This window comes from Coturnix japonica, chromosome 24 (assembly GCF_054131305.1).
Source record: "Coturnix japonica strain WE chromosome 24, WE-NBRP24, whole genome shotgun sequence".
Taxonomy (NCBI): domain Eukaryota; kingdom Metazoa; phylum Chordata; class Aves; order Galliformes; family Phasianidae; genus Coturnix; species Coturnix japonica.
The window spans coordinates 9,573,330-9,600,286 of record NC_140686.1 but is presented as its reverse complement, the minus strand read 5'-3'; the positions used below and the strand labels follow the sequence as shown (position 1 = coordinate 9,600,286).

Here is a 26,957-nt window from a genome sequence, read left to right as displayed (position 1 = left end):
GCTGGGGTCACTGTGTGTGTGCTTGCAGAGCATTGCTGCCTCTTCTGCAGCACTCCTGCAACAGAGAGAAACCTCCACGTGTGGTGCTTGCTGTGCAAAGCAGATGGCTCTGAGCGGGAGACTTTGGCGTGGGGAAGGCTTTGGGATGGCTTCTTTTCACCGCCCTCAGCCGCAGTTTGCTCTTCCATTTCTCTCTGCACGTCTGGTTTGTGCTGCACTGCAGTGGGGCTGCTCCTCCCCAGCAGCTCTGTGCTGGATGAGCATTGCTCTGGTTGTTGGTTCACTGCCTTTGGGAAACCCGGACTGGCCAAGCCGTGCCCTGATGTGCAGGTTTAATTGCTGGGAGCTTGAAAAGCAATGCTTGGTGCTCCTGGTGCTGGGGAGCCACTGTGCAGCGAGCTCTGCTGGCAGCAGCAGGCAGCACTGGCTTGAAATGGGGTGGGGGGTGCCCAGGGTGCCCACCTCCCCATTGTGGGGATGCTGTCATGCTGAGGCTGATGGTGCAGTGCTCCTTCCTATGGGGAGCATTGTGCTTCTGGTGGCCTCCTTCATTGGGAGCTGAGGCACTGTGTGTGCCCACTGCTGTTTGCCTTTAGTTTTGGTCCTCAAGTCAATCTGGTCCATGCAGGGGGGTATCAGGCACTGCCTTTATCTATGGGATGGTGCATGGGGTCACTTAGCAGAGCTGTCCTTGCAGAGATGGGCTTTGGGGTGGGGAGTGAAGTCAGCATGGCCTGGGGCTCCCGGTGCTCGGAGCTGATGGAAGCAGCTCTACCACTGGGGTTGGTTTGAGCAGTGTGAGCCAACAGCTGCCCCAGGGGTCGGTTGTGGTTGTCCCTTCCATCCCACCTGCACAGGGGTTAAGAAAGCTGCAGTTCTGGCACTGCATCCCGGGCACAGCAGCTTCTTGCCCTATATCTGTAGAGGGACTTGGAGCCCTACCCCACACTGAGCTCACTGTGCTGGGCACACTGCTCTGCTGCTTGCTGTGCCCATTGGCTCACAATGAGCTGCTGAGCAGAGCTGTGTGTGCTGCACAGGGCTGAGCTGGGGGGTCTCTCAGCCCCATCCTTCCTCCCATTGCTGCAGCTCTGCAGCTGCTGTCTCAGAGCAGCAGTGCTCTCCAGCACATGTGCTGCCCACCACGTCCCCTTTCTGTTCAATAGAAGCAGACGGGCAGCTGGTTTTCTTGCTGGTGTTTCTGGCATGGAAACCAGGGCTGCCTTGTTAGGCAGATCTCATCCAACTCCAGTTAGAGCTCATCCACCTCCATCTTCAGCTCCAACTCAGGAGCAACAAGCCAGAGAGATCCTCCTTTGCTCTTGGCCCTGGCAGGCTCCTGGCATTGGTGATGTTTGGCATGGTCAAGCTACAGATGATCATGTTGTTTCTCACGCTCTTTTCTGGCTACCAAAGGTGCAGATTATTAATAAGAAGCTGGACTTTAGCAGCGTTCAATCCAAGTGTGGCTCAAAGGATAATATCAAACACATCCCGGGAGGAGGCAGTGTGAGTACCTTCACACTTTCAATGCACTGTAATAGTTCTTAATGATAAGTGGCATGTTGTGTACACTAAACCACCAATGCTATCTGCAGCGCCCGTGCCGTCAGATAGCACTTGGTGACATGCAATGACTCTTTTCTGGCTACCAAAGGTGCAGATTGTTAATCAGAAGTTGGACTTTAGCAGCGTTCAATCCAGGTGTGGCTCAAAGGATAATATCAAACACATCCCAGGAGGAGGCAGTGTGAGTACCTTCACACTTTGAATGCGCTGTGATGCTCCCTACCCGTAGTGGCATGTTGTATAACACCGACCAGCCAATGCTATTTGCAGCAGCGCTGCTGTCAGATAGCACTTGGTGACGTGCTGTGTTTAACCCATTAACCCAGAAGGCGTGGTTAGATGAACCCTAATGACGTGCCTGATGTGGGCAGAGCTAACTGAGCCATGTACAAACCGTGTCTGTAACAAAACATCTGTTAACCTCAGGCTTTATGCTGCCTGCGGGGCTCGGGCCCTTAGCACGCAGCGATGCTGATGCAGCCCATGGTAGATTTAAAAGCAAACGCAGCCCTTGTTGCTTATTGTACTGCTGAAGTGCACGTGGCCCCGCACAGCGTGTAAAAGGCTCCTGAACCCATCAGGCAAGTATGGTCCGTGTGAATATCAAGCTTCTCCTTGTGTCCACTGTGTGTGTTGGTGCCCGTGTGGGCTGAGCCTGAAGTGACACTGAGCAAACTGGGACGTGGCCATTCCCAGCCATTCCCTGCCATGGAACCAGCACAGCTTCCAGGTGCTGTGCCAGGAACATGGAGCTGCAATGTGGGGGTTGGTGGGTTTGCTCCACCTGCTCTGGAGGCAGAATTGGGGTCTGGGAAAGGTGATGGGCAAAGGGAGGAGCATCACTGAGACCCCAGCAGTGCTGCCCTGGGGCTGTGCCCGCTCTGTGTCCATCTGAGGAAGCCTCAGCTATTCCCCATGGGTTTTCTCTGTGCTGTTTTTGATCTCTGGATGCCCTCCTTGAGAAGCTGAGCATTGCAGAGGGCTCGGCCCATAAGGGAGGTAACTGGGTTTGCCACCTCGGTCTTAAATTTGATGTCATTGTACATTATTTCCACACCAGAGGAGCTGCTTTGCAGAGGTCAGGCCTCTGTGAGATGTGTTCCCTGCTGGTTTTGCCAGGTCTTAGACCCAGGCCCTGGCTGTGCTGCCTGCAGGGCCAGGAGCTGATGTGAGCCACTGGTGGCAGAGCTCAGCTTCAACACACACTGGGCGGGCATTGAAAGCTGCAGCAGGTTCAGAACTCCCTGCATTTATAGAGACCATCATCCTCCAGCAGAGCTGTGCATTGGGGCTCCTCTGACCAAGGGGCAGCAAGAAGCCACTGGGCTGCAATGCAGCTGTGCCTTAATCCTCTGCAGCACAGTCAGCAGTGACTGCCTGCACAGCCACAATGCTCCGAGGCAAAGAGATGCAGCAACCTGGGGCAGCGCCTTCCTTCCAGCAGTGGGTGCTGTGACGCAGTGATGCATTAGGCAGAAGCTGAGCAAAGCATTGATGATGCTCAGATGGGATCCCCAGGTCTCTGGCACTGATTTCTTGGGCGAACAACTCTGTGTCTGTTTGCCTTGTTAAAGTGCTGCTCTGCTGCCCAGCAGGATAACAGAGAGTTCAGAGTCTTGTGAGCTGGAAGGAGAGCAGAAAGGATGCAGCCATGGGTCACTTGCTGTGGAAATGGGGGGTCTGTCAGAGCAGCCGGGTCCTGGCAGCTCCATGCAGAGCTCTCAGGGCACACTGGGTCAGAAGGGCACAGCTCTGTCCTCCCAGGTCCTGTTTGTGCCTTGTGAGCCAGCCCAGCTCTCCTTGTGCTCAGTGCATTCCGTGTGGCCTCCCCCCATCCCTGTGTTCACGTCTGTCTCTGCCGTGTTCTCTCAGACCCTGCGGATGCTTTTCTCCCTGTCTCTGTCTGATGTGCCTGTTGGGATGGCTGACCATCAGAGATGGGGCTGACAACATTACAGAACTATGATACCCGTGTGCTTGATATCCAGTGTTACTGCAGGACTCGAGTCCTGCAGTGCCTGCTGGCACCGGGCCTTGCTGTGCTCCCACTCCTTTCCCTGGCTGTGTAATGGGGGGGCAATGCTGTGTGCACAGCCACGCTCCCACCCGTGGCTCTGAGGCTCAGTATGGGCTGCTGGGCATGGGGCTGACATGAGGTTTGGTGCACACAAAGGGTGCTGTGCATCACAGGGAGGTGATGAGCTCCAGCCAAACCAATGGAGGGGCTGCATGGAGGGTCCCTGTGCTGCTGTGAAGGAGCTGAGCAGGCACACAGAGCCCTGGAGCAAACAGGGTCAGCCAATTCCTGTGTGTCTGAGCCCCGTCCATGGCCCAGTGCAGGCACTGGGGTCATGGCAATGTTTCCTCCCCTCCGTGTCTCTTAACCTGGTGTCCCTGCTGTGTGTGTGCTGTGCTTGGCCCCCCGATGCTCTCAGCATCACCTTGTTCCCATTGCCCTGCTGTGTATGGTCCCATTGCCCTGCTGTGTATGGTCCCAATGCCCTGCTGTGTATGGTCCCATTGCCCTGCTGTGTATGTTCCCATTGCCCTGCTGTGTATGGTCCCAATGCCCTGCAGTGTATGGTCCCATTGCCCTGCTGTGTATGGTCCCATTGCCCTGCTGTGTATGGTCCCATTGCCCTGCTGTGTATGGTCTTATTGCCCTGCTGTGTATGGTCCCATTGCCCTGCTGTGTATGTTCCCATTGCCCTGCTGTGTATGGTCCCACTGCCCTGCTGTGTATGGTCTTATTGCCCTGCTGTGTATGGTCCCATTGCCCTGCAGTGTATGGTCCCATTGCCCTGCTGTGTATGGTCTTATTGCCCTGCAGTGTATGGTCCCATTGCCCTGCAGTGTATGGTCCCATTGCCCTGCTGTGTATGGTCCCATTGCCCTGCTGTGTATGGTCCCATTGCCCTGCAGTGTATGGTCCCACTGCCCTGCAGTGTATGGTCCCATTGCCCTGCTGTGTATGGTCCCATTGCCCTGCTGTGTATGGTCCCAATGCCCTGCTGTGTATGGTCCCATTGCCCTGCTGTGTATGGTCTTATTGCCCTGCTGTGTATGGTCCCATTGCCCTGCTGTGTATGGTCTTATTGCCCTGCTGTGTATGGTCCCATTGCCCTGCTGTGTATGGTCCCATTGCCCTGCTCTGTATGGTCCCATTACCCTGCAGTGTATGGTCCCAATGCCCTGCTGTGTACGTTCCCATTGCCCTGCAGTGTATGGTCCCAATGCCCTGCTGTGTATGGTTCCCAATGCCCTGCTGTGTATGGTCCCATTGCCCTGCTGTGTATGGTCCCATTGCCCTGCAATGTATGGTCCCATTGCCCTGCTGTGTATGGTCCCATTGCCCTGCTGTGTATGGTCCCATTGCCCTGCTGTGTATGGTCCCATTGCCCTGCAGTGTATGGTCCCAATGCCCTGCAGTGTATGGTCCCATTGCCCTGCTGTGTATGGTCCCATTACCCTGCTGTGTATGGTCCCAATGCCCTGCAGTGTATGGTCCCATTGCCCTGCAGTGTATGGTCCCATTGCCCTGCTGTGTATGGTCCCAATGCCCTGCTGTGTATGGTCCCATTGCCCTGCAGTGTATGGTCCCATTGCCCTGCTGTGTATGGTCCCATTGCCCTGCAGTGTATGGTCCCATTGCCCTGCTGTGTATGGTCCCAATGCCCTGCTGTGTATGGTCCCATTGCCCTGCTGTGTGTCTGTGCCCTGGCACTGCCGTGGGGCTGCAGGTTTGGAGCACCATGGAGCTCTCTGGTGCTTCACCATGTTCCAGTTACACTCAGATACACACCAGGAGCTCCCAGCCGATATCCAGCCTTGATATCACTTTGGTTTTGATCCTTTACCTCCATGACGTTGCTGTTTGTTGTTGTTGGGGTGTTGTTTTTTGGCTCAGAAATGCATATTGTTGGTCGCTCTGTTCTCAGAGCTCTGTGCACATTGATCATTTCTGTTCTTTCAGTTTTTGTGGACATTCATAAACTTTATGTTTTACACCAGAAAAGGTATTTATTTGTTTGGTTTATTTTACGGGGTTGGTTTATTTCTCTCTCTCTCTCTGGTTGATCTCCTCCTTTTCAGATGACGTGTATGCAAATCTGACTTAATTCCCACTCCACTTTTCTCTCTCACTTAAAGCACTTTCAATCTGCCTCTCCTCCCCCCCTCTGCGCAGAGGGTCTCGTGCATGCTGATGTGATAAGAGGCTCCTGCACACATTAATGACCTCCCATTTCTCATCACCGTTCTCATCTCTCTCATTAACCCTCCTTGGGGTGTAAGCTGTTCCTTTCCCTCCAATCCACATCAGGTGCTGCCATATCGTGTTTACCCCCCCCCTGCCTTCAAACACCCCCCTCCTTTCACATTGCCCTATTTGGGTGCTCACCTTCTTCTCTCTCCTATATGGGCAGGTTCAAATCGTTTACAAGCCGGTGGATCTGAGCCACGTGACGTCCAAATGTGGATCTTTGGGCAACATCCATCACAAACCAGGTACCAAAATGAACACGGTGTGGGATGGGGGGGTCAGGGATGCTCATAGCACAGTATGATGGGGAGCTCTTGCCCTGCAGGCAATGGGATCAAGCAATGGGATCATGCAATGGGATCAGGCAATGGGATCAGGCAATGGGATCAAGCAATGGGACCTGAGCCTTGTGCTGCTCTGTTGTTGCAGGTGGTGGCCAAGTGGAGGTGAAATCTGAGAAACTGGACTTCAAAGATAAGGTGCAATCTAAAATCGGCTCCTTAGATAACATCAGCCACGTTCCTGGAGGGGGAAATAAAAAGGTAAAGGAGCACTGGGTGGAGGGCAGGGCTGCTCTGTGTGTGTGTGTGTGTGTTGGGATGGGGGGGGATCAAAGAGCAATTGGGGTGGGCTCAGGGGAGGTGCTGCTCAGCTTCAGCTGCCTCTGCACCACCTCTGTGCTTGCCATGCAGTGTCCCACTGTGTCCTATTGCTGCCCTATTGCTGCACAGGGATGCTTTGTACCCGCATCCTCCTGAGCTCCCCCCCCTCCTCACCCCACTTTATGGGGCTGAGGGCTGCACAGACTGACCCCAGTGTGACTGAGTGTGATTCCTGCTGTGGTTTCCTGCTGTTTCTGCTGCTCTCTGCAGTCGGTGCAGGACGAGGTTTGTGTCTCCAGCTTGTGTCTCAGCATCGGGCTGAGCTTTAATTACAAAGGGTGATCAGTGCTGAGCTCTGCGCCTCATCTCAGCCTCCCCAGTGCAGCTGAGCAGTGCAGGGAGGTGGCAATGGGGATCCAGAGCTGCTCAGGTTGGATGGGCTCCGTGCTGCATCTCACTGCATTCAGCAGGGAGCAGCTCCCCATAGACACATGGGGCAGCACTTTGGGGTCAGCTCAGGGCTGGGGCTGCAGCCTGGAGGGGTTGAGTTCCCAAAGGGAAAAGTGCTTTTGCTCTCACTGCTTTCCAGATGCTCTTTTCTCTCTGGGATGGGATGGCTGTTCCAGCTCTATTCCAGCTCTATTCCAGCTCTATTCCAGCTGTTCCAGCTCTATTCCAGCTGTTCCAGCTCTATTTAAGCTCTATTCCAGCTGTTCCAGCTCTATTCCAGCTGTTCCAGCTCTATTCCAGCTCTATTTAAGCTCTATTCCAGCTCTTGCCCTGCCCCAGATCGCTGCCTTCCTTACCCTTCTCTCACTGCTCCACGCATCAGACTGCCCTGTGCTTTTTCAGGCCTTTTCTTACCATTTTTAACATCACGATGCTGGGTTTCCAGATCTTTTTTCTCCCTTATTTTCTATATTTCCCCTTTTTCAAACCTTTTTTTTTTCCTGCTGTTTGACATTTATTGGATCTTTTTTGGGCTCATTTATTATTTTTCCTTTTAATTGCTGATGCGTTTTCTTGTACCCCACCACCTCGGGTTGGGTTTCTTCACCCATAGAGAGAGAAAGGCAAGGAAGACAAGAGCTGGCGCCAGGCTGCCCAGACCCCCAGCCCAGACCCTGCTGGGCTCCACACCCTGGTGCTGGACCCACCCACCCCCCCGTCGAAGCAGCCCCCAGCCCCACATTCAGCTGGGGAGGGCACCAGTAAGTAGCAAAACGGGTCTGATTCCCCTCCCCAGCCCTGGAGCTTGAGGGAGGGGTGGCTGTAACACATCTATCCCACACAACAACATCTATCCCACACACATATATCCCACACAGCTCCATATATCCCACACAGCTCCATATATCCCACACAGCTCCATCTATCCCTGCTGGAGCTGGGCTGTGCCTTGGGATGGAGCTGGGCTGTTCCTTGGGATGGAGCTGGGCTGTGCCTTGGGATGGAGTTGGAGCATCTCCCTGTGCGTGGCCCGTTCCCAGCACACACAGGGCTGATGTTAACGCTGCTGGGAGCAGCGCAGTCCCATCCTTGCAATGCATCCTGCAGGTATAACATCCCCCCTATGGGACCCCCCCACCTCACCCTGCTCTGCTCTCGTTGCAGATCGAGACTCACAAGCTGACTTTCCGTGAGAACGCCAAAGCTAAAACCGACCACGGAGCCGAAATCGTCTACAAATCCCCCACCATCTCCGGGGACGCGTCTCCGCGCCGCCTTAGCAATGTCTCCTCCACTGGCAGCATCAACATGGTGGACTCCCCCCAGCTCGCCACGTTAGCTGACGAAGTGTCCGCCTCGCTGGCCAAGCAGGGCTTGTGATGGGGCTTGTGATGGGGCTCAGCACCACGGCGGGAGAGAAGGAGAAGATGATGTTGGGGGGGGGAGGGAGGGGGGGGGAGTAAAAAAAAACAAGCAACCACGAAAAGAAAAAGAAACCGACGCACCAATAATGATAATCTGGCCTTCTTCCTCTGTTCCTTTTACAGCTGCTTCCCCATCCCCTACTCGGTTAATGATTTAACCTGCTTTTACTGTTCATTCAGCTCTAGCTCCAGGACTTCATAATCAGTGACACTTTGAGGTACAGAACCTCCTCTCCCCTCCCATCCCACCCCCCTCCATCCCTGCAGGGCAGTGGGCAGAGCAGCCCCCCCCCCACTCTGCAGGGCCGCACTGCTCTGCCTGGACCCCCCTAAACCCCCCCTAAACCCCCCCATTCCATTTGCCTGCTGATTGGGAAGAAACCTTTTGTTTTCACCTCTGAACGGAGCAAATAGAAGCCCACTCTGCGCTCATGCAGGCAGCAGCAGCAGAGGGGGATCCCCTCCGTGGCTGTGCTGAATGAATGAGCAGAGCCTATTATTCCCCACCCCCCCAAACCCCTTTATCCCACCCCCCCCCCCCGGCAGCCCCTCGTGTCGTAGAGTAGATTTGTCTGTATATGCTTGGACCGTGCCAGGGTGGTTGTTTTCATAAACAAAGCATGTGTTTAATGATGCTGTCAGTGAGTCGTTGGCTGCACCGCATGTCGGGGGGGGGTGGACCCCCCCTCTATTCCCCACTCCATCCCCCCCCCCCCGGAGGTGGGCGCAGTGGTTCCAGCCGGGGGTTGTGATGGCGTTTTGGTTTTGGTTTTGTTTTGTTTCCTTCCTTGCAAGGTCAGCTCAGAGCTCACAGAAGTGGCAGCTCCGAGGTTCTGCTGCGCTCGTGTGGAGGAGGAGGAGGAGGAGGAGGAGAGGAAGGTGTGATGGTGGTGATGGTGGTGGTGGCCATCCTGGGCTGCAGCACCCCATGGCACCCCATAGCATCCCATAGCACCCTGCAGCACCCCACAGCACTGTGTGCTCCCCCAGAGCCCCTTCCTCCTTTCACTGCTGTTCCCGTGGCACTGGGGGGCTTTGGGGGCTTTGGGCCCCTGTGCCCGTTCCTTCACCAACCAAAGAGGCCGAGCTGTGCCCTTCACACCCCAAACCCCCCCAGGAGCTGCTGCTGGGGATGGGGGGGAAGGCGCCCATAGGGCTGCACTGAGGGTTGTGTGCTTCCAAGTGCTGGGGGGGGGTTTGGGGGGCTGAGCAGGAGATGGACGGAGCCCTCCCCCCTTTGTGTGTGCTGCTGGGGCCACAGCGAGTTGGGGGGGGTGGGCTGCAATAGGGGGTGGGGGGCTGCAATATATAGGGTGCATCATGGAGGGGTGACAGCGATGCTGGAGCAGCAGCAGCATCTCACACAGCCCCCCCACCCCCCCAACACCCCCCTTTTCCTTCCCATCTCGTGCCAACGAGGCTCCAAACCCACACTGGGACCCCACACCTCCCCCCACCCAGGCTGGGTATAACGGGGAGGGGGGGTATTTGGGGAGGGGGGGGTGGGGGGTAGTTCTGCTCTCAGTGTAACCATTGTAGCTTAGCTGCCTGTCTGTGTGTCCATGATGGTGTTTCTCGTGCGCTGACCGCTGGGTTTCACTGTTACCGTAAAAAAAAAAGTGAATTTGGAAATAAAACAACAACAAAAAGATTCACCCCCCCCCACGAGTGAAAAAAGCTGCGACCCCCCCCCAATATCCCCCCCTTAATATCCCCCCCCCCACCGACACGGAGGACGTTCCATCTTCACATCCATGTTTGTGTTATTCCCCCCCCCCCCAATTAATTAATGATGATTATTAATTATTATTATTTAATTCCTTTTTGTTGTTGTTGTCGTGTTTTGTTTTTTTTTTGTATTTTTTTTTTCATTTAATTCTTATTTATTATTTAATTTTTATAAGCACCTCGTCGTGCTTCGCCAACAGAACCGAGACGTGAACAAAGTGGGGGGGGGGGGGGGCGTCAAAGGGGAAGGGGGGGGGTCGGCTGCTGGGAAAGAAAAGCGGTTATTTTCTATATAGAACCGGGACGGGACAGCAGCTGAAAGCAGGAAAAGAAAATATTTACATAACAGACCGAAAGGGGGGTGAGGGGGGGTGTATGGGGGGGGGGGGGGGCTGAAGTTTCTCTTCTTTATCTCTTTTTTTTCCCAGTGGATTTTAATAACGCTAAAAGTCGGATTGGTTTTTGTTAAGCTCATAAATAGAAAAGCTGTGATTGGAGGATGGGGGGGGGGATTGAATGGGGGGGTGGGGGTTGAGAATGGGGGTGGGGGGGTCGAGGAGAAGGGGGTTGGAGGAGGATGGAGTGGGTAGAGGATGGGGGGGGGGGGGATTGGGGGGGATCATTGTTCGTGTGTTTGCTTATTTTGGGTGGTTTTCCTTTAATGAAATGCTGACCGAATCCCAATGGAGCCCCCAATGCATTTTGGAAGAGGAGGGTAGGAGGGGGGGGGGCTCTGAGCATCACAATCATAACCCCCCCCCCCAACATCCCCCCACCCCGCATCATCACAGCCCCCCCCATCACCCCCCATCCCCCCCCCGGGAAGCAGCAGAGCCACAAAATTCAGTTCTTTACGATTACAAACAAAACGAAACAAAAAAGGGGAAAAAAAAACCAAAAAAAACCAACAAAAAACCATCAAAACTCGCCTGGATTTGGGGCCTTTTTTTTCTCCTTTTTTGGGGGTTTTTCTTTTTTTTTTTCCTTTGTGTGTTTTTTTTTTTTCTCCTTTTTCCCCTCTTTCGATGCTGGGCACAGAGAAGTGTTATGGGGGTGGGGGGTCGCAGGACCCTCAGCAATGCTGGCTCCCAATGCTCAGCATGGAGCAGGGCTGAGCATTGCCACCCCATCCATCCACCCCATCCATCCATCCCCAGTGCAGGCTGCTCTCCTCTCCCCCCCTATTCTGAGGCTGAACCCCCATAGGAAGCACTGCAGTGCCTTCAGACCCCCCCCCAGCCCCACTGCTGCCCCCCCAGCCCCACTGCTGCCCCTCCAGCCCCACTGCTGCCCACCCCCCTCTCCCCTTCGCAGCCCATGAGCCAACCCCATGTGGAGCTGCAGCTCCCATTGCTGCAGGGGCTGCCCGTCCTGCCCTGCTCCATCACACAGAGCATCACCCCCAGCTCCTTCCTTCCTTCCCCCCCCCCAACCCACCCACCCACCCACCCAGGGCTGTTTGGCTGCACCCTGCGGGGGGGGGGACACAGCAACACAGCCCTGCTTCTCACACTAACATCACTACAACAGCTGAGGGAGGGGCTGCAGGTTAAAGGGACCCTCCTGCTTCAGCAACAGCATCCCTGCTATTCAGCTACAGCCTGAGCTCTATGCTTACACAGCTACAAGGGGAGGGATAAGGGGGGGATGGGGATGGGGGGGGGGCTGCTCCCCTCTCCAGGCTTCACTCCGCTGGGAGGAACCCGGGCGGCTCAAACTTGATGTGAGACAAGGAAAAAACATGGAAGAAAAAAAAGAAGAATAAATGAAAAACGAAAAGAAACCCAAAAACAGAAAAAAAAAAAAGAAACAAAACAAAACAAAAAAAAACCCCAAAAAAGCAGTTTTCTAAACTCCTTAAATTCACTAAAAACTGTGAAAATTCCCGGCAGGATGTTTGAATATCAAACGCAGATTTTGGAAGCTTTAATGCCAAGAGTTAGTTCTGTGTGTCGGTTTTTGCTCGTGTCTCCCCCCCTGCTCCGTCTCTATCTGTGCGCTGGCCGCTGAACCGCTGCTGCTGCTGCTGCTGCAGAGGAGGAGGAGGAGGAGGAGGAAGGAGGGGGGGTCGCCAGGGGGGGGCGGCTCTTGCTGCCGGGCAGGGTGGGTGAAGCTGAAGTGCCTTCGTTGTCCCGGGAGGATTTGCTGCCCGATGTACGTCGGGTGCAGCGCGATGAACGGTCCTGGGGGTCGCATTGGTCCTCGCACTCCGTCCTGGGGTCGTAGCACAGGGGGAAGCAGCGCCGCTCCCAGGGCAGCATGGCCTGAAAGGGAACAGACACAGGGATGTGCTGGATGCTCCTCTTGGTGTGTGACCCCCCCCCCATCAATGTGCCCACCCCTCAATGTGCTGCCCGCACCCACCTGCTCATCCAGAGCCTCGGGAGTGGAGCAGCGCGTGTCCTCGCTGGGCAGGAGCCGCAGGGAATCGCGGGACAAGGGAGTGAGGGGAGCTGAGAGCAGTTCGGGGCTGATGGGGCTGCGCGGAGAGTGAGTGTGGGACAGCTCTGAGTGGGAAGGGCAGCCGCCCATGTCCGGGGATGCTGGCTGGGGGGTGGAGGGGGTCCCCAGCTGGGGGGTCGTCCGTCCGTCTGTCGATCTGTAGGACCTGAGGAATGGAAACAGCGCCAAGGTGAGCAGATAGAAGCTGCTATGGGAATAAAACAAACCTGGTGGGTCTGTGGGGTGAAAGACCACGGGATGCTCAGATCTGCCAACAGCATTTCAGGGAACCGAGGGGAGCTGAGCTCGGCAGCACAGCCTGGCCCCGGCCTGTACTTACAGCCCCATCCCTCCCCACTATGGACCCACAATGGGAACGGGCTGCTGGCTCGGGAGGGGTCACTGGGAGCTATTGGGACAACTGGGGGAGCAACTTGTGGCCCAGAGGTGAAGGTGGGACCTCAATGCTGCGTGGGAAGGAGCTGGAGATGGCAGCACCCCTCCCCAGGACGCAGAGCTCTGCCACAGCCACCTCAAGGCAGGGAACATCCAGCCCTGGGGGCACTCACACCAACGTGAACTGCAGCACAACCACACAGAGCCGCCCTGCTGCAAGCACAGCTGCACTGAGAAGGCTGCTGCACGGCTGCATGCAGCTGCAATGCAACCCCAGCTGCACTGACATGGCTGCATGCAGCTGCAGTCCACCAGCAAGAGCACAGCAGTTCCAAACCAAAGCATCAGAAAGCAAATAGAAAAGAGACAATCTCATCCTCCAGCTCTGTCAGGTGAGCAGAGCTGAGAGAAGACACTGCAGCAGTGCTGAGTGATGGTTGGAAGGGCAGGACAGGCGTGTAATGGAACAGAAGCAGAGCTGTGCTGCTGTACCTGCTGCCCCGCCGCTGCGGGGGCACACTCGTGCTCCAAAGCCACCGGGCTCGCTCCATCTCTTCACACTTGCTGTGCCGAGCAGCAAAGGCTGAATCAGACAAGTCCTCGATCTGTGGGAGGGATGGGATGGCACAGGGCTCAGTCTGGGGCTGTTCATGTTGGATGCACATCCGTGTGCAGTAACGTCAATTGGTGATGGCCAGAGCACCCCCAGTGCCACCGAACCCAGCGTCACCCCATTGGGACACAGGGCAGCTCTCACCTCCTCGTTGTCTTCATCGGGGCTGACTTTCAGGGCGCCAATGTCCACCTCACGCCAGCTGCAAACAAACACAAGGTCAGGGTGCAGCCAGCCACAGCACAGCCCCATTGATTGAGGAAATCACAACAAGCAGCACCTGCAGGTGGGCGTTCAGCTGCACATCTGTCCCCACAACCCCCCCATGGTGCCAGCAGAGCAGTTTCTCACTCCAGCCCCACGTGGAGCAGCTGCTTTCAGGCACTGAGACAACACAATCCCTATGTCTGTGTGAGGGCTCCCAGAGCTGCTCTCCCAGGGGAGGCAAAGCCCAACTCCTCCCCAGCAGCCCCCGGAGCAGAGCCCTGAGCTGAGCTGATGGGCACAGACCTGGGCGTCAGGATCTCCTTGTACTGCAGCTTCTCGACACGAGTTGTGGCAGCGACAGACATCGGGATGACAATGTTGTTAATATCAAATGAGCTTTCCCCTCTCCTCCTCCTCGGCTGCTGCAATGGAAAGACGAGAACAACATGAGGAAGGCTCGGAGGCTTTGCTATGGTGAGGCAATGAGAAAGGACCAACAGAGATCTGTGCTGGAACTGAGTTGTGCTGCCTGCTGCAAGGCCTTCCCATGGGAACAGCCATGAAAGGGGAGAGAAGAGCCACACAGAGCCCAGTTCCCTGGTGTGAAGTGGCAATGGGACCATGAGCACTAAGAAGTGCAGGCATGGAGCACAGCTCCAATGGGATCAGCGGCTCATCCTGGCTTGTGGCAGCTGCTCTACAACCTGATGGCTTCCACCTGCAGCTTCTTTCAGCTGGGACAGGGTTTCCAAGCTAGAAATAAGCTGCACATTCAGCTTATCCACCTGGGTTGGATGCTGGGTGCTCTCCTGCCTGTCTGTCCCCAAACCTCCCCTGAGCAGCACTGCAGCACAGCCATGGGATGCTCCAGGCTCTGAGCCCAGCACTGCCGTCCCCATGGGTGAAGCTGACAGTAAGAAGCTCCTGCAGGGCTTCTCCCCTTCTGAAACCTCAACTGGTGCTTTTATGTCCCAGAGCAGCCGTGTTCCTGCATTACAACCTGAGCTCAACCTGCACTAAGGGAAGGGATGCTGCTCAGCTTCCCCACTGCCATTTGTATGGGCTTTGGTAGAAGTGGCAGCACATGACAGGGACCATCATTTCTGAAGCAAAACCTGCTGGGCAACCAGAGGTAAAACTGCAAAAGCACAACAAGTCACAGTGCAGGAAGCTGCAGCTCCTGTCATGCACACACACCTCCCAGCTCAAAGCAGCTCCCCGAAGGAACAAGTGCAATGCTGCTGATTCTGCAGCAAAGTTGTGCATGTTGGGAGGTGCTGCACAACCACCAAAACCAGACCCAAACCTTGTCCTGCCCTGCACAACGCCCACACCTCAGGGCTGCTGGAGCAGCACAGGCGGCTTCTGGGGCTGGTTGAAGCCGGGTGCTGGAAACCAACACCATGTTGTAACCCTGTTAATTGTGAATGGGCTCAGGGAAGGGTGGCAAAAGGAGCAGGAAGGAAGATCAAGTGCAGGGAAGCACGAACAGATTTCATCTTGACATGCTATGGCTGCTGAGGAGCGTCCTGGTCTCCAAAACACTCGGCTCATTCCAGGGAAGCTGCTGCTGCTGGTTGGAGTCTCAGCCTCCCCTGAGCATTACAACCCACCTCACTGACAACAGCTGATGATGCAACAGCAAACTGTTCTGGGAAAGAACCCGGCTGGAGGTGGCAGCCCCAGAGCTCAGAGCAAGGACAGAGGCACACAGTGAGCTCTGAGCCCCCAAAGCCTGGATCCCCAGCAGGGGCTGCACCACACAGAGACCAGGAGCTTTCCTAGGACACCTCAGAGCTGAACAGAGCAGGAGGGAGCTGGGTCCTGCTCGCTGATGGCTTCCAGAAACAGCTCCACAAAGGTTCCAAATGCTGTCATCCGTTCTGGGAGGCTGAGCATGTCTCAGCACACACTATGAGCCAACCCCAGGTACAACGACAGCTAAGTCCCATCCTCAGCCCAATTTACAGCCCAACACACAGAGAAAAGTCCAGAAAGGGGAAGAATCCCAGAGCAGAAGCTGTTGTTGTGTCAGCAGCTTCGCGCTGCTGGTGCTCAGCTCTTCCACTCCGTTTCCTGGCATCCCCTGACATCTTCAGTAACCAGAATCCGGACATGGAGCAAAGCCAGTGGGCTACTGGGAACGGGAACATTCACCAGCACTTACTGAACTGACAGTGAACCTGTCACTGCAGCCGGCTCCGTGCACAGCCAGGAGCACAGCAGACCCAAAGCCAGAGCAGCAGGAGAGCCAACACAATCCCATCACCAGCGAGGTAAAGATGCTGGGAAGCTGAGAGCCGAGCTCAGCAGCTCCCCACACAGACAGCAATACTTACGGTGCCGGAGGTGCCCTGGGAGCTCGTGCTGGTGGGAGCAGAGCCCTCCGAGGAGGTGGACAGCTGCCGTGCTATGGGGCTGTGAGGTGCATGGGTCGCAGCTGCTGCCAAGTAGCTCGGGCCACCGACGTCCGTGTGATGCTTCAGCACTGCATGGGGAGGGAGGAGAAAACAAAGAGCCACATTAGCACCAATAAAATAAGGGTGGGGGGGTAGGAAGGAGAAAAGGACCATCTGTGCCAGAAATGGCCAATGCTGAGGTGAGCCCTGCAGGAAAGAGAAGCGATTTGTGACTGCAAACAGCTCGTCAGGGGCTGCGGGGAGCAGCAGTCGGGGCGCACGGTGCGGTGAGGAGGCCCAGAAGCAGTGCGATCCCTCTGCTCCGAGGGGGAGACAGGCTGATGAGCAGCAAAGCCCAAGCTCCCCCCGAGCGCCCTGGCCTGGCAGCCTACCTTCACTCCTCTCAGATGAGCAGTCGCGTAATCGCTTTTTGTCATGGGCGGGAGGCTGGACAAGCGAGCGCTCAGGCGCTCTCTCGGCCTTGGACACGGCCATAAAATCGTCTAAGGGCGGCCTGTGCGCTTTGTCTGCCTGGGCTTTGTGCTGTGAGCGCTCTGAGGAGGGGAACAGAGAAAGAGCCATGAAACTCCAGTTTTCACCTCTCTTTCTGCGGGCATGGGATGAATGCATCACTGCTGTGATGCTGCGGCTCAATGGCGTCATGCAGCGGGCAGAGCTCTGCATGGGCACGGCCTGGTGTTGGGCAAGGAGGGTCCCTACAGCCAGGAGCAGCTGCACAAACGGCCCCTTCAGCCCCAAAGGCTCCGTTTGAAGGCTATCCATCCTCCTCTCTCCTCCCGGACCGCACTGCTTTGGGGTTACCAACAGCAGGGGGGCACTTACTGGCTGCGGTGAAGAAGGAGTTCACCAGCTTGTGGCGGTCCTTGCGAGCGGGGTCGGTCAGGCTGCTGGTGGGCATGGGGGCTCTGTGCTTGAACGAGAGCTTTTTGGGAGCTTTCATTTTCTCGTAGGGTTTGTTCTGCCACTGGGATTTCAACATGCTCTGGAAGTGCAGGCTGGTCGGCACGTCTGCGGAGGGAAAGCAAATGCAGAGTTCACATTAAGTGTGTACCAGGAAGCAGCGGATCCAGCATCACCTCCCAGACCCCAGCAAGAACTGCCCCAACACATAGAGGGTCATCACTGCACAGCCACGTTTGCCTGTGTATTCAAGGAGGAGCTGCTACGTGAGGATCCAGCATTCCCAACCTGAAGCTCTTTGAGAGCAGCACAGTAATACAGGATTCACACCCAGGTATATCCTGGCAGGAGAATAAAAGGCACGTGGCTCCATTGTGCTATCTGTGATCTGACTTCCAGGGCTCTGGGATATCTCAGCTCATCAAACCTACAGGAATACAGACTGGAAGAGAGAAGTTCAGCTTAACTCCTCCACTTCAGGTCAGGCCAGAAGCCAAACAGGTACGGTGTGAAGTTCATCTGCATGGCAGGGCATCTGCCATGGAACCAAGGGTGCTCCAAATGAGCACACTGCAGGGCCCATGGAAGCAGCAGCCCCCCAGGGTGCTCACAGCTGCACCCAGAGCACTCAGCCCGGCCTGTGCTGCCTTTTCAGACCACGCCGTGCACTGCAGTGGGGCACACGCTCCTCTTGTCCACACTCCTCAAGCTCCATTGCATCCCAGTCCCGCACAGACGTGCTCTCCTGACCTCAGCTGAAGGCTGGAACACTAATGGGGTTATTTGGTGCTTTCCTTGTGCAGACAGGCCACGCTATGGGGTCGGCTCTAAAAACCATCAGCTGGACCAACAATCTCCCCCAGCGGCACCGTTCCTCCCCCAGATCTCACACCATGTTTTTGCAGGGACTCCAAAGCGACCCTGAGCTTAGAGGAACCTTCCCAGAGCCCACACGAGGAGCTGAGGTGCCCAGCAGCCCTGCAGAGGGGCCAGCACTGCAACTCGGAGCTGCTGCAGCATCTGGGAACTGCAGATGACCTCAGAGGGCAGCAGGAAGGGATGGCAGCCCTGCTGGTAGTCTCAGCAGCTGAGATGGAAATCCATCCCCAGCCATTCCAGAGGCTGGAAAGCCCCAGGATGGGCAAACAGGGCTGCAGGCTGCAGTCACTGACAGGGGAACTTGATGCTGAGCAAGAAGCCAGAGCAGCCGTGTTTAGAAGACCCTGGTGCTAAAGCTCTCACTGAGCCCCATCCATGTGGGCAGCAAAGTGTGAGAGCAGTTGTTCAACCACTGACAGCCTGCACAGACTGATCCCAAAGGGGAGGGAGGGCTCAGAGAGGGCCCTGAGGGGAAAACAGCCTCCGCTCTTTGCTCATCTCCTGCCTCTTCCTGGAAATACATTCCACCGTCAGCAGCTGACACATCTGGGGAAGGATGGGCCAGGCTGAAAGGAGGCAGAAACACAAAGACAAAAGGCAAACAAACTGTGCTGCCCTTGTGATGGTCACAGCCACGGTGCAGAGCTTCCAAGGACCGGCAGATGGCAACCGCGCCGAGCCCAGCACGGCTCACATCCTTCCACCAAGGTTATTACATCATCCCCAAACTCCCAGCTACAAATCACACCGAGCAGAAAAAGGAGAAGAGAGAAGGGACAGAGAACTTCAGAAGATGTTAAAGCTCCGCCGTGCACTCCACGCTGCTGCACCAAGTCTGTGCAGAGCTGAATTTACCATCTGTGAGCACAAGGCTTTGACCCACCCAAGCACGAGCAGCAGAACATCACCCTCCCCACAGCAGCCATCCCCTTCCACTGGGAGACCTCTGCCCTGTCCTGCTGACAGCTCAGCTCTCCTGCAAGAGTGCCCACTCAGATCATCTGCACCTCGCTGTGGTCAGAGGGAAATGATGATGGGTGGAGAGCAGTTCATGCAGCCAATAGGTTTTAGTCAGAGCAGCAGCAGCCTAATGGGAACGTCCCTTCCTCCTGTACCCTCTGACCCACTCGAGATCGTGGACAACTCCATACAAGGTCAAAGAAACATCCTGCAGCTTCCACCAGTCCACAAGTGGTTTCATGCAGGTAAATAAGCTCTGCTGAGGTCTGTGACCACCAGTCACCATGGTCTGATGTTTGGATGGTGATGGAGTTGGATGCAAGGATCCTTATGGTCCCATCCAACTCAGATTATGCTATTTATGACACCAGCACAGGACCCAGCACAGACTCTCAGGCCCCGGCCAACACTCTGTCTTCTGCTGCAGCAAATGCTCAGCTCCTAAAAGCACGTGCAGATGAAGAGCATGGTCTTAATTGCTTCCAGCACACCAGCACCTGGGGGTGAAGGCTGCACAGTTCCTCGAGCCCCAGACACCCCCTGGTGTCCCATGTCAGCACCCAGCCTGACCCCCCAACCCCCTCCCCACAGCCCTGCTTTGCTGTGCTCACCATCAGGGAAGGACAGAACGGGATGGATGCAGGAGTCCAGCTGCGAGAGGCGCTCCAGCAGCGGCGCATCGTACTGCATCTCCAGCGCCGCGGAGCTGCGGGCACCACACAGAGCACACGAGGGGTTCACATCACAGCTGCACCGTGCCAGGCTGTTCCGGTGGACCTGGAGAAAGGCACAGAGAAGTTCAGCATCCCACAGGGCTCTCTTTGCATGCTGCCCTTTGATAGATCATCAAATAAACCCTGATCTTATAACACCCTGCAGCAAACCTGTTGATTCAGTCTGGACCTTGCATCAACACTGCCGAGAACAACTGCTTGCCTGCACACAGCATCTCCTAGACTTGATTAAAAGTGTTTATCTGGGTTGAAAACCTCATTTACAAAACCATGAGACAGCACAATTCTGTTGTCAGGGAGGAAAAACACCTTCTAGTTCAGACAAGACAGGGAACCGCCAGCCAAGAGCTGACACCTACAGCGAGTGAGATGGCTTTCAGTCTTGGTCTCTAAACCAGGAGGGACCTTCAGTTCACAGACCCACAGACTTTATATAAACATCCTCTGTATAAAAAACCATCGTGGTGCAGATGCACAACTGGATGTAAAACAGGCAGAGCCAGCAACCGATGAACCCCCCACTGAAATGGAAGGATCCATCGAATCAGATCTCGTGAAGTCTGTTGAGTCTGGTATTATTCAGATAATTTCCACTAATGACTCGAATGATGGAAGAGATAATATCCTTAAGCCTTAGCAAATAACAGTACAACTGGGAAGGGCTGCAAGCAGCTTGGAGGAGAGAGCTGGAATGGGAGAAGTGATGGAAAACGAACCAAATCCTGCTCAATGAGGGTAAAAGCACAGAAATACCCCCAGCGAACTGATTATTCCCACTTTTCAGCCAACTCAGCTGGCCCAGAATCTGTTTTGCTCAGCAGAATGCTTCTTTCTGAGCTCCTTTAAACCCTATCCCCCACAGAGCGAGAAACCCTGAAACTTTGTGGTAATTAAGTTTGACTTGAAACACTTGTGACTCAAACACAACTAAGTGGATTTGTGCCATCCATAGTTCTGCAATCCTAAGAAAAAAACAAAACCCCGTCCTTATTCTATTTCGAAGCATCTGTTCTCCAACTGACAGCTCGTGGCACTCCTGAAGGAAGTTAAGAAGGATGGAGCATGGTTTGTCCTCACATAGGATGCTCAGGGAATAAACGGAGCTGAATTCTGCATGTGGGAAAGGGATGGTGGGGAGGAGCACAAAATAATGTATTAATAATGGGTCTGTGTTAATTCCTGTATTCAGTATCTGTGTTTCCTATACCTGCTTCACTCAGCTGCTCCCATTTTAGCAGGCTGAACCCCCTGTCCTGAAGCTTACCTTAGGATGGGTGGGTTATGAAAAGAACCCTCCCCTCTGTCAGAATCCAACACTGATGACAGCTAACAGAAACCTGCAGCAAACCAAAAGCTTCTTCATTTCTCCTTTACTTCTCCCACAGCCCCTGGGCTGCTCTTCCTCCCCTCTCTGTAACCACAAACACTCCCAAAGAGCGGAGATGTCTTTGTGCAAAGCAGAGCAGAGCAACCCATGGGGTGTGGGAGCTCCTTTGGTGCACAGCTGGTGCTACGTAGAGCAGAAAAAGAGAGTAAAGCACAAAGGAGCAGCACTCACCTTTTTGGACAGGGGCATAATGCTGCTGGGTCGAACCAGCCGTCGCTTCTTGCAGCTCAGCACCGGGCGCGTGCGGGCGGCCACACACGTCCCATCTGAAGCTGAAGAGACCACATTCAGCCGCTGCTTTTTATGCAAGAGCTCCTCAGCTTCCTGGCCATCTCCCTGAGCGTGTTCTGCCAGGCCAGGCTGAAGACTGGAGAGAACAACAAGGAGCAGAGCGTTATTCCTCTATCACTCACAGACACGGTCACACTTAAAGAGACATAAACTTCTGATCAACACTTGGGAACCATCCCTCCAATAGCCCTCAGCACCAAGTGCAATGTTCACCTTCCTGTTCCACACACCAAAGAGGTTCCTGCCCACATGCAGCATCCTTGCCCTGCTGTGGCACTGATGCATGATGCCACCTACTAAACACCAGCACAGCTCCGCACCCACACAGCCTTTCCATGCCTATTTTATGAGTGTTTCACATCTAAAAATGCAAAACGTTCGAGCCCTGTGGCCTGATGCCCCATAGCTGACAGGCTACAGGGACACAGAGGGCTGTACCACGGCCTGCAGTGCTGCAGCTGTAGCCATGAGCAGGTCTATGGGTATTTCTATGTGCTCACACTGCAGCATCCTGCCCAAGGTGCACAGCATGCATTTCTACAGCCACTGCCAGAACCACCACAAAGTTCAAACCCTGACACCATCCTCCAGCACTGGAGAATTGCTTTTGCTAGTTTCTATTCTTGCCCTTTTAAGACCTTCTTAGCAAGAGCAACCTGGAGAAACAACACAGAGAGAACCTCATTTCTGATGGAATCAATGGGAGTTAAGGTTCTCCCTATTTCCAGAAAAACAGGCCAATGGTCTGCAGATCCTGCTGCAGAATAACTGCAAGCAGGCCTCTCATCTCTGGATCACACCATTTGCATTAAAAATACCCATCAAGAAACAGTTTTGAACATGCTTGCTGCCTGCAGGGCCTGCCCATGTAAACACAGCTCGGTTTCATTCCATTTTCAGGAAAACAATGCTGCATAAAACCTCAAGCAGGAGATCTCCTCCAGCACAGCTTCCAAGCACGATCCACTAGTGAACTATTATTCTGTTTCCAAAAAGGAAACCATTCATCCCATCACCCACCCCGTTACTAACAGCGTGATACAGGCTGGGCACGGAGCTCTATGTACATTGGGGAAGCAGCTTACGTGTTGATAACTCCATTGACGGGTCTTGGTGCTCCACAGGGCTTGGTGGGATGGGACTCAGGAGTACTTGCAGCAGACAGACCCAAGCTGTCCAAGGGCTGCGATCCAGAAACGCTCTGAGGAGGGAGGAGAGAGATGATACATTCACATTTAGAGATGTGCAATGCTCACAGTTGCCTTAGTTTGGTTTCCAGCTGAGGATGCTGCAGTGCAGCTCAGGCTTCTATGCAGAACTACTCAAGATCTTCCCAATTAGAATGCACACAGGCTGTGGTTTTAGGGCCTGAACGGGCCAACTCCATTAAAGCAGAACTGCCTGATGCACACGGTGCTGGAAACACCTTTTTGTCAGAAGAAAGCAAGTAGGAACAAAGTGCAAGACAGAAACCCCTCCTTCTGCCTGGGGTGCGAAAAGCAGACAAACCTTCCTGACCTCAGTGAGCAGCAGCTCCTGCACGACTGCAGCACTGCAATACAGAGCAAGGCAGAAGCCCCACTTGGCAAACAGCAGCAGCAGGGGAAGCAGAGGATGGCCACGCTGCTTTGCAGCCCTGCCTGTAGCATCGCTGCTCTCTACGGAGCTGGTGCCAGCACAGTGCAGCAAGCTGCTGCCCCGGGCACCTCCGTGCAGCTCCTTTTGCTCTCAGACAACTCTCCTCTTCTCTCCTCCCCTGGGGTTAAACGTCATTTCTTCTTGCAGCACTTCCTGCACTCTCTGCCAATGTCTCTCTAGCTGGGTTTCCCCCTTTGCGCACGCAAAGGGCGGTGGTGCATTTCAAGTGCTAATAAAAAAAGAGACAAAAGAAAAGGACTGACTTATCTATCTGTACGTCCGGCCAGCCCCCTGCTCACCCTGGGCTCCTTCCCAGAAGCATCAGGCCTCGCTTCTATTAACATCTTCCCTCTTTGCTCTTCAGCTTAAGGAAAGACCAGCATGGAGCTATGGCCAGCACAGCAGGGACCTGACAGCCAGGGAAGAGCACTGTGATGGAGCAGGGAACTTGTCTTGAGGAACTCTGCAGGCTTTCCTATGCTTCCAATACAAAGTTTCACCTGTCTGCATGCAAGGCTGCTGGGCTGCCCCAGGCACAAGCGGGAGCCCCATTCCTGCAGCTGCAGGCTGAGCTGTGCCCTCTGGCTGAGCCCCAGCCATCACCCACCGCCTCTGCTGGAGGCACAGGGTGGGAGGGCACTGCGTGACTCATCGGCTCTTTGGAAACGTGGTGTTTATTCTCTCCTCCAGGAAAGGCCTTAAAGGAGGAACTTCTCATCCAGAGCGCTCTCTGAGTTGTTTTTTTTAGAGATAGGAACACGCAGCAGAGGGGCTGGAAAGCATCGAGCCGTTTATCAGCACCATCCCAGGCCGGTCCTATCGCACCACGGAGGGGTGCACCTGAACGGGGGGCTGCTGTGGAGCAGGGTGACTTCAAGAGCTGAGCTCTGCAGCTCACAGGGCAGAACTTCAACCATCGCCGTGCTCCAGTCTGAGCCACCAAAGCCTTCAGGACACCTCCCAAGTCTCCTAATGCAGAGAGCAGACATCACTCAGCCTGCTCTGCAAAGCCTGGCCCCTCATTGACGGCAGCATTAATTCCTCCCAGGACCCTCAGTCACGTCCCACACACCAACCAGAGCCCCAGCACACACAGCCCAGATTCCCATTGACCAAAGGGGCTTTTTGGGAGCTAAGACCCCAAGGTGAAGGGCCGGGAATGGGACAGGAGGCACTGCCTCCCCTTACTTTGCACTGCAGACCTCTCCCAGCTTAAAAACAACAGAAGAATCTAATTCTAAGCAGCGTGAGGAGCTCCAAAACGATAAGCAGCACTCCAGCCTAAGAGGCAGCCTAATGCAACAGGAATGGTCTCTGAGCTGTGAGCAGACCAAGCTGTGACTCAACACCCCACCCCTATGAGCAAGACTGACCAGGCACAGCCCCCCAAGGGATGGATGCCCGAGGGCAGCTTTTCTGCTGCTCACACCTCCAGCTTTGATGCAGAGCGGGCAGCCACGTGCACAGCATGGAGAGGAGGAGGTTTGCTTCAGGAGGAGGCCTGCAGCAAGGCAGGAGCAACTCAAAGAAGGTGCCAAGCACCAGCTACTTCGACCTACTCGACAGTAACTACGCTGCCTTTGCACACACGTTGCTCCTTATTGCTCAGCAGCTATTTATCAGGAGTTGGACTCCACGACCCTTGTGGGTCCCTTCCAATTCAAGGCGTCCTGTGGTTTTCTACATGGCAGCCCAGCCCGTGGCAGGGCTTGGAACCACCCCATCTCTAAGGTCCCTTCCAACCCAGCCATTCTAAGACTCTATTCTGTGTTGCTGTTACCCCCAAGACCTGCAAGAGATGGGATCTGTGCAGCACTTGGGCTGGAGTAATAAAAATCTGACTGCAAAGCTTCTGTCCCAGTGAAAGGGATGAGAAAAGGAACAAGCAGGAAATGAGTAACAGCAGCGAGATGGGCTGTGAGCAGCAAAACCAGACAGCAGCGGCCAAGCAAGCCTGTTCTTTCCTATGCACCACATCCAGAGACGTTTTCTATCCTATACATACAGAGATGATACCTAAATATACGGCAAGTGTCCAGAACGTGTAGGGACAAAGCCAGAAGGGACACAGCTCTTCCATCTGCACGTTTCCAGGTTGAAAACAGACCGGTATCATCAGATAAACATCCTGACTTAGATAAGAACGGAAATTTTCATCCTAACCCTACAATTTGATTATTCATCTCCGTTATCGGCCTATTTGCAGGTCAGCTCCCAGCAGCAGCCAACTAACTCCCTGCTGCATGTTATTTCTGCAGAGGATCAGAGCACGCTGTCCCAGCACTTGTTTATTATTCACTGAGAGCTTTTGGGGTTAAAGCATGGAAATGGGGGGGTGACAGACGGACACTCAGCTCAAGGCAGACACTGCGTAATGCTGTGCCCTGTGGCTCTGCTCTGATCCCAGTCCTGCATGAAACCCTCCTGCTCTGCACCACGTCGAGAGGTTTGGGCTGAGCTAATCTGCTAATTAAAGAGCTCGGCTCCAAACACGCATCTCGAAGCCACGTCAAGCGAGGAGATGTTTTATGACACTCACTTGGAATAACCCCTTGTGGTCCGCTGCGAATCACAGACCTCACAGTATTTCCTATTATCACTCCTGATAGGCTACTCAATGAGAGGAGAAAACACTCAAAGTTCAACATTATGGATTCCGGGCACAGAAGAATGGAATGATTATGTTGGAAGGGACCTCCAAGCCCATACAGGGCTGCAGGTTTGGGGCAGAGCAACTGGAAAGCTGCACAAAGGAGCTGGGGGTGTTTGGCTGCACGTGAGCCAGCAGCATCCTGGTCTGTGCCAGCAATAGTGCAGCCATCACCCCATTCCACACCACAGCTTCAGAACCCTCTGCTGTAATACGTCCGTGTGTCCCTCAGGATCAAAAGTAATCACAGCCACCCCGAACAGCCTCTGCTCCGTGCCCTACATTTCTGCATTAAATAATAAATACCTGGTGCTCGGCATCGCTTCCAGAGCATCTCACCAAAATCATTAGTTCCCTTTCTGAGGGGTAAAGCTCAGGCAGATATTAATAGTCACATCTTCAGAAGCACTCGCTAATTGTGCTGCTCTCAGTTTGAGGTGCTTTTTGCTGGAGGGAAAGGATTAGTTGGGATTTTTAAGCTTCATAAAATGCTAATGCGTATTACAAAGGTACCCCAAGGAACTCTGTGCTAAAAGGTGTTTAAATCATATCATTTATTAACCCCAAAGTAAACCGGGAGGGGAGAGCAGTGGGTCAGCATTCCCAAAGGGTGAATCCCATTGGGTTGGGGGATGGGAGCGCTGTGCTCCATGCATTGCTGCACTCACCAGCCGCTCTGCGCCGGGCTCCAGCTTCACATCAGCACTAATGGGACGGGATGCATCATCCACTGTTGGGTCAGGGGGTGATGCTTCACCGAGGACTATCAGCCCCTGAAAGAGAGGGAACAGAACGTGGATTAAATGCAGCTCCTTTGGACCCAGCAGAGCAACGGCGCATCCATCGTCCTCAGGAAGAAAACAAACATGACAACCACGTTGCAGCGAGGCTTGCATTCCCACAGCATTCTTCAGACGTGATGCCAAACCGAATCCCTCGCTGCCCGGAGTTCCCTGACACCGAAGCTGAACTCAGGAGGCAGCCGAAGCCAACTCACACACTGCAGCCCATGAGCACCCACTGCTGCCTTGGGCAGAAGGGCCAAACTGGGCAGCCACAGCATCCCACCCTTCCCTGCTCTCCACTTGGACACTGCAGCCAGCAGAGCAGAGGGAATGCTTTGCTGCAGCAAAGAAAGGGAAGAGGCTGCTGGAACAGCACTGGTGCAACCTGCTGCCACTCCGAGCAAAGCAGCTGGAGCAGCAGCCAAAAATCAGCCGGTCAGAATCGTCACTCGGGGCAGATTTTTTCCAAGTCACACATACAAAATTCAATAAGGAAGAAAATAAGTGCTGATAAACAAAGCTGGAAAGCTGGCGGGACAAAGCCTGGTGGCAGAGCACTGATTTATCACGGTTAACACACTCTGTCCTGTTTGTGTTTCACTCCAAGCGAAGCTTGGGCTC

At 54.6% G+C, this 26,957-nt stretch overlaps 2 protein-coding genes across 52 annotated transcripts in view; one reads left to right on the top strand and one right to left on the bottom strand.

Annotated features, from left to right (window-relative positions):
• MAPT (microtubule associated protein tau) overlaps window positions 1-9,957 on the top strand; it is a 33,559-nt gene extending 23,602 nt beyond the window's left edge. For 19 of the 45 annotated variants that reach the window (XM_015885794.3, XM_015885788.3, XM_015885780.3 and 16 more), the window contains 5 exons: window positions 1,417-1,509; window positions 1,658-1,750; window positions 5,994-6,075; window positions 6,260-6,372; window positions 8,047-9,957. In XM_015885794.3, the coding sequence (XP_015741280.1) occupies window positions 1,417-1,509; window positions 1,658-1,750; window positions 5,994-6,075; window positions 6,260-6,372; window positions 8,047-8,262 (597 nt within the window). In that variant the 3' untranslated portion in view covers window positions 8,263-9,957. Of the gene's footprint in view, window positions 1-1,416; window positions 1,510-1,657; window positions 1,751-5,542; window positions 5,586-5,993; window positions 6,076-6,259; window positions 6,373-7,495; window positions 7,644-8,046 lie in introns of all 45 variants that reach the window. The other 26 variants (XM_015885796.3, XM_085523580.1, XM_032449395.2 and 23 more) reach the window with 7 other exon arrangements.
• A 1,988-nt stretch (window positions 9,958-11,945) lies between these two features.
• The window catches only part of KANSL1 (KAT8 regulatory NSL complex subunit 1), a 54,928-nt gene continuing 39,916 nt past the window's right edge, over window positions 11,946-26,957 (bottom strand). For 3 of the 7 annotated variants that reach the window (XM_015885770.3, XM_015885771.3, XM_015885772.3), the window contains exons 4-15: window positions 26,220-26,324; window positions 22,349-22,464; window positions 21,144-21,339; window positions 19,463-19,628; window positions 16,935-17,120; window positions 16,484-16,645; window positions 16,032-16,180; window positions 13,996-14,114; window positions 13,630-13,687; window positions 13,365-13,477; window positions 12,399-12,642; window positions 11,946-12,298 (exon numbers count right to left, since the gene is read on the bottom strand). In XM_015885770.3, coding sequence (XP_015741256.2) covers window positions 12,023-12,298; window positions 12,399-12,642; window positions 13,365-13,477; window positions 13,630-13,687; window positions 13,996-14,114; window positions 16,032-16,180; window positions 16,484-16,645; window positions 16,935-17,120; window positions 19,463-19,628; window positions 21,144-21,339; window positions 22,349-22,464; window positions 26,220-26,324 — 1,890 coding nt within the window. In that variant the 3' untranslated portion in view covers window positions 11,946-12,022. Of the gene's footprint in view, window positions 12,299-12,398; window positions 12,643-13,364; window positions 13,478-13,629; window positions 13,688-13,995; window positions 14,115-16,031; window positions 16,181-16,483; window positions 16,646-16,934; window positions 17,121-19,462; window positions 19,629-21,143; window positions 21,340-22,348; window positions 22,465-25,857; window positions 25,999-26,219; window positions 26,325-26,957 lie in introns of those variants that run through there. The other 4 variants (XM_085523559.1, XM_085523560.1, XM_085523561.1 and 1 more) reach the window with 2 other exon arrangements.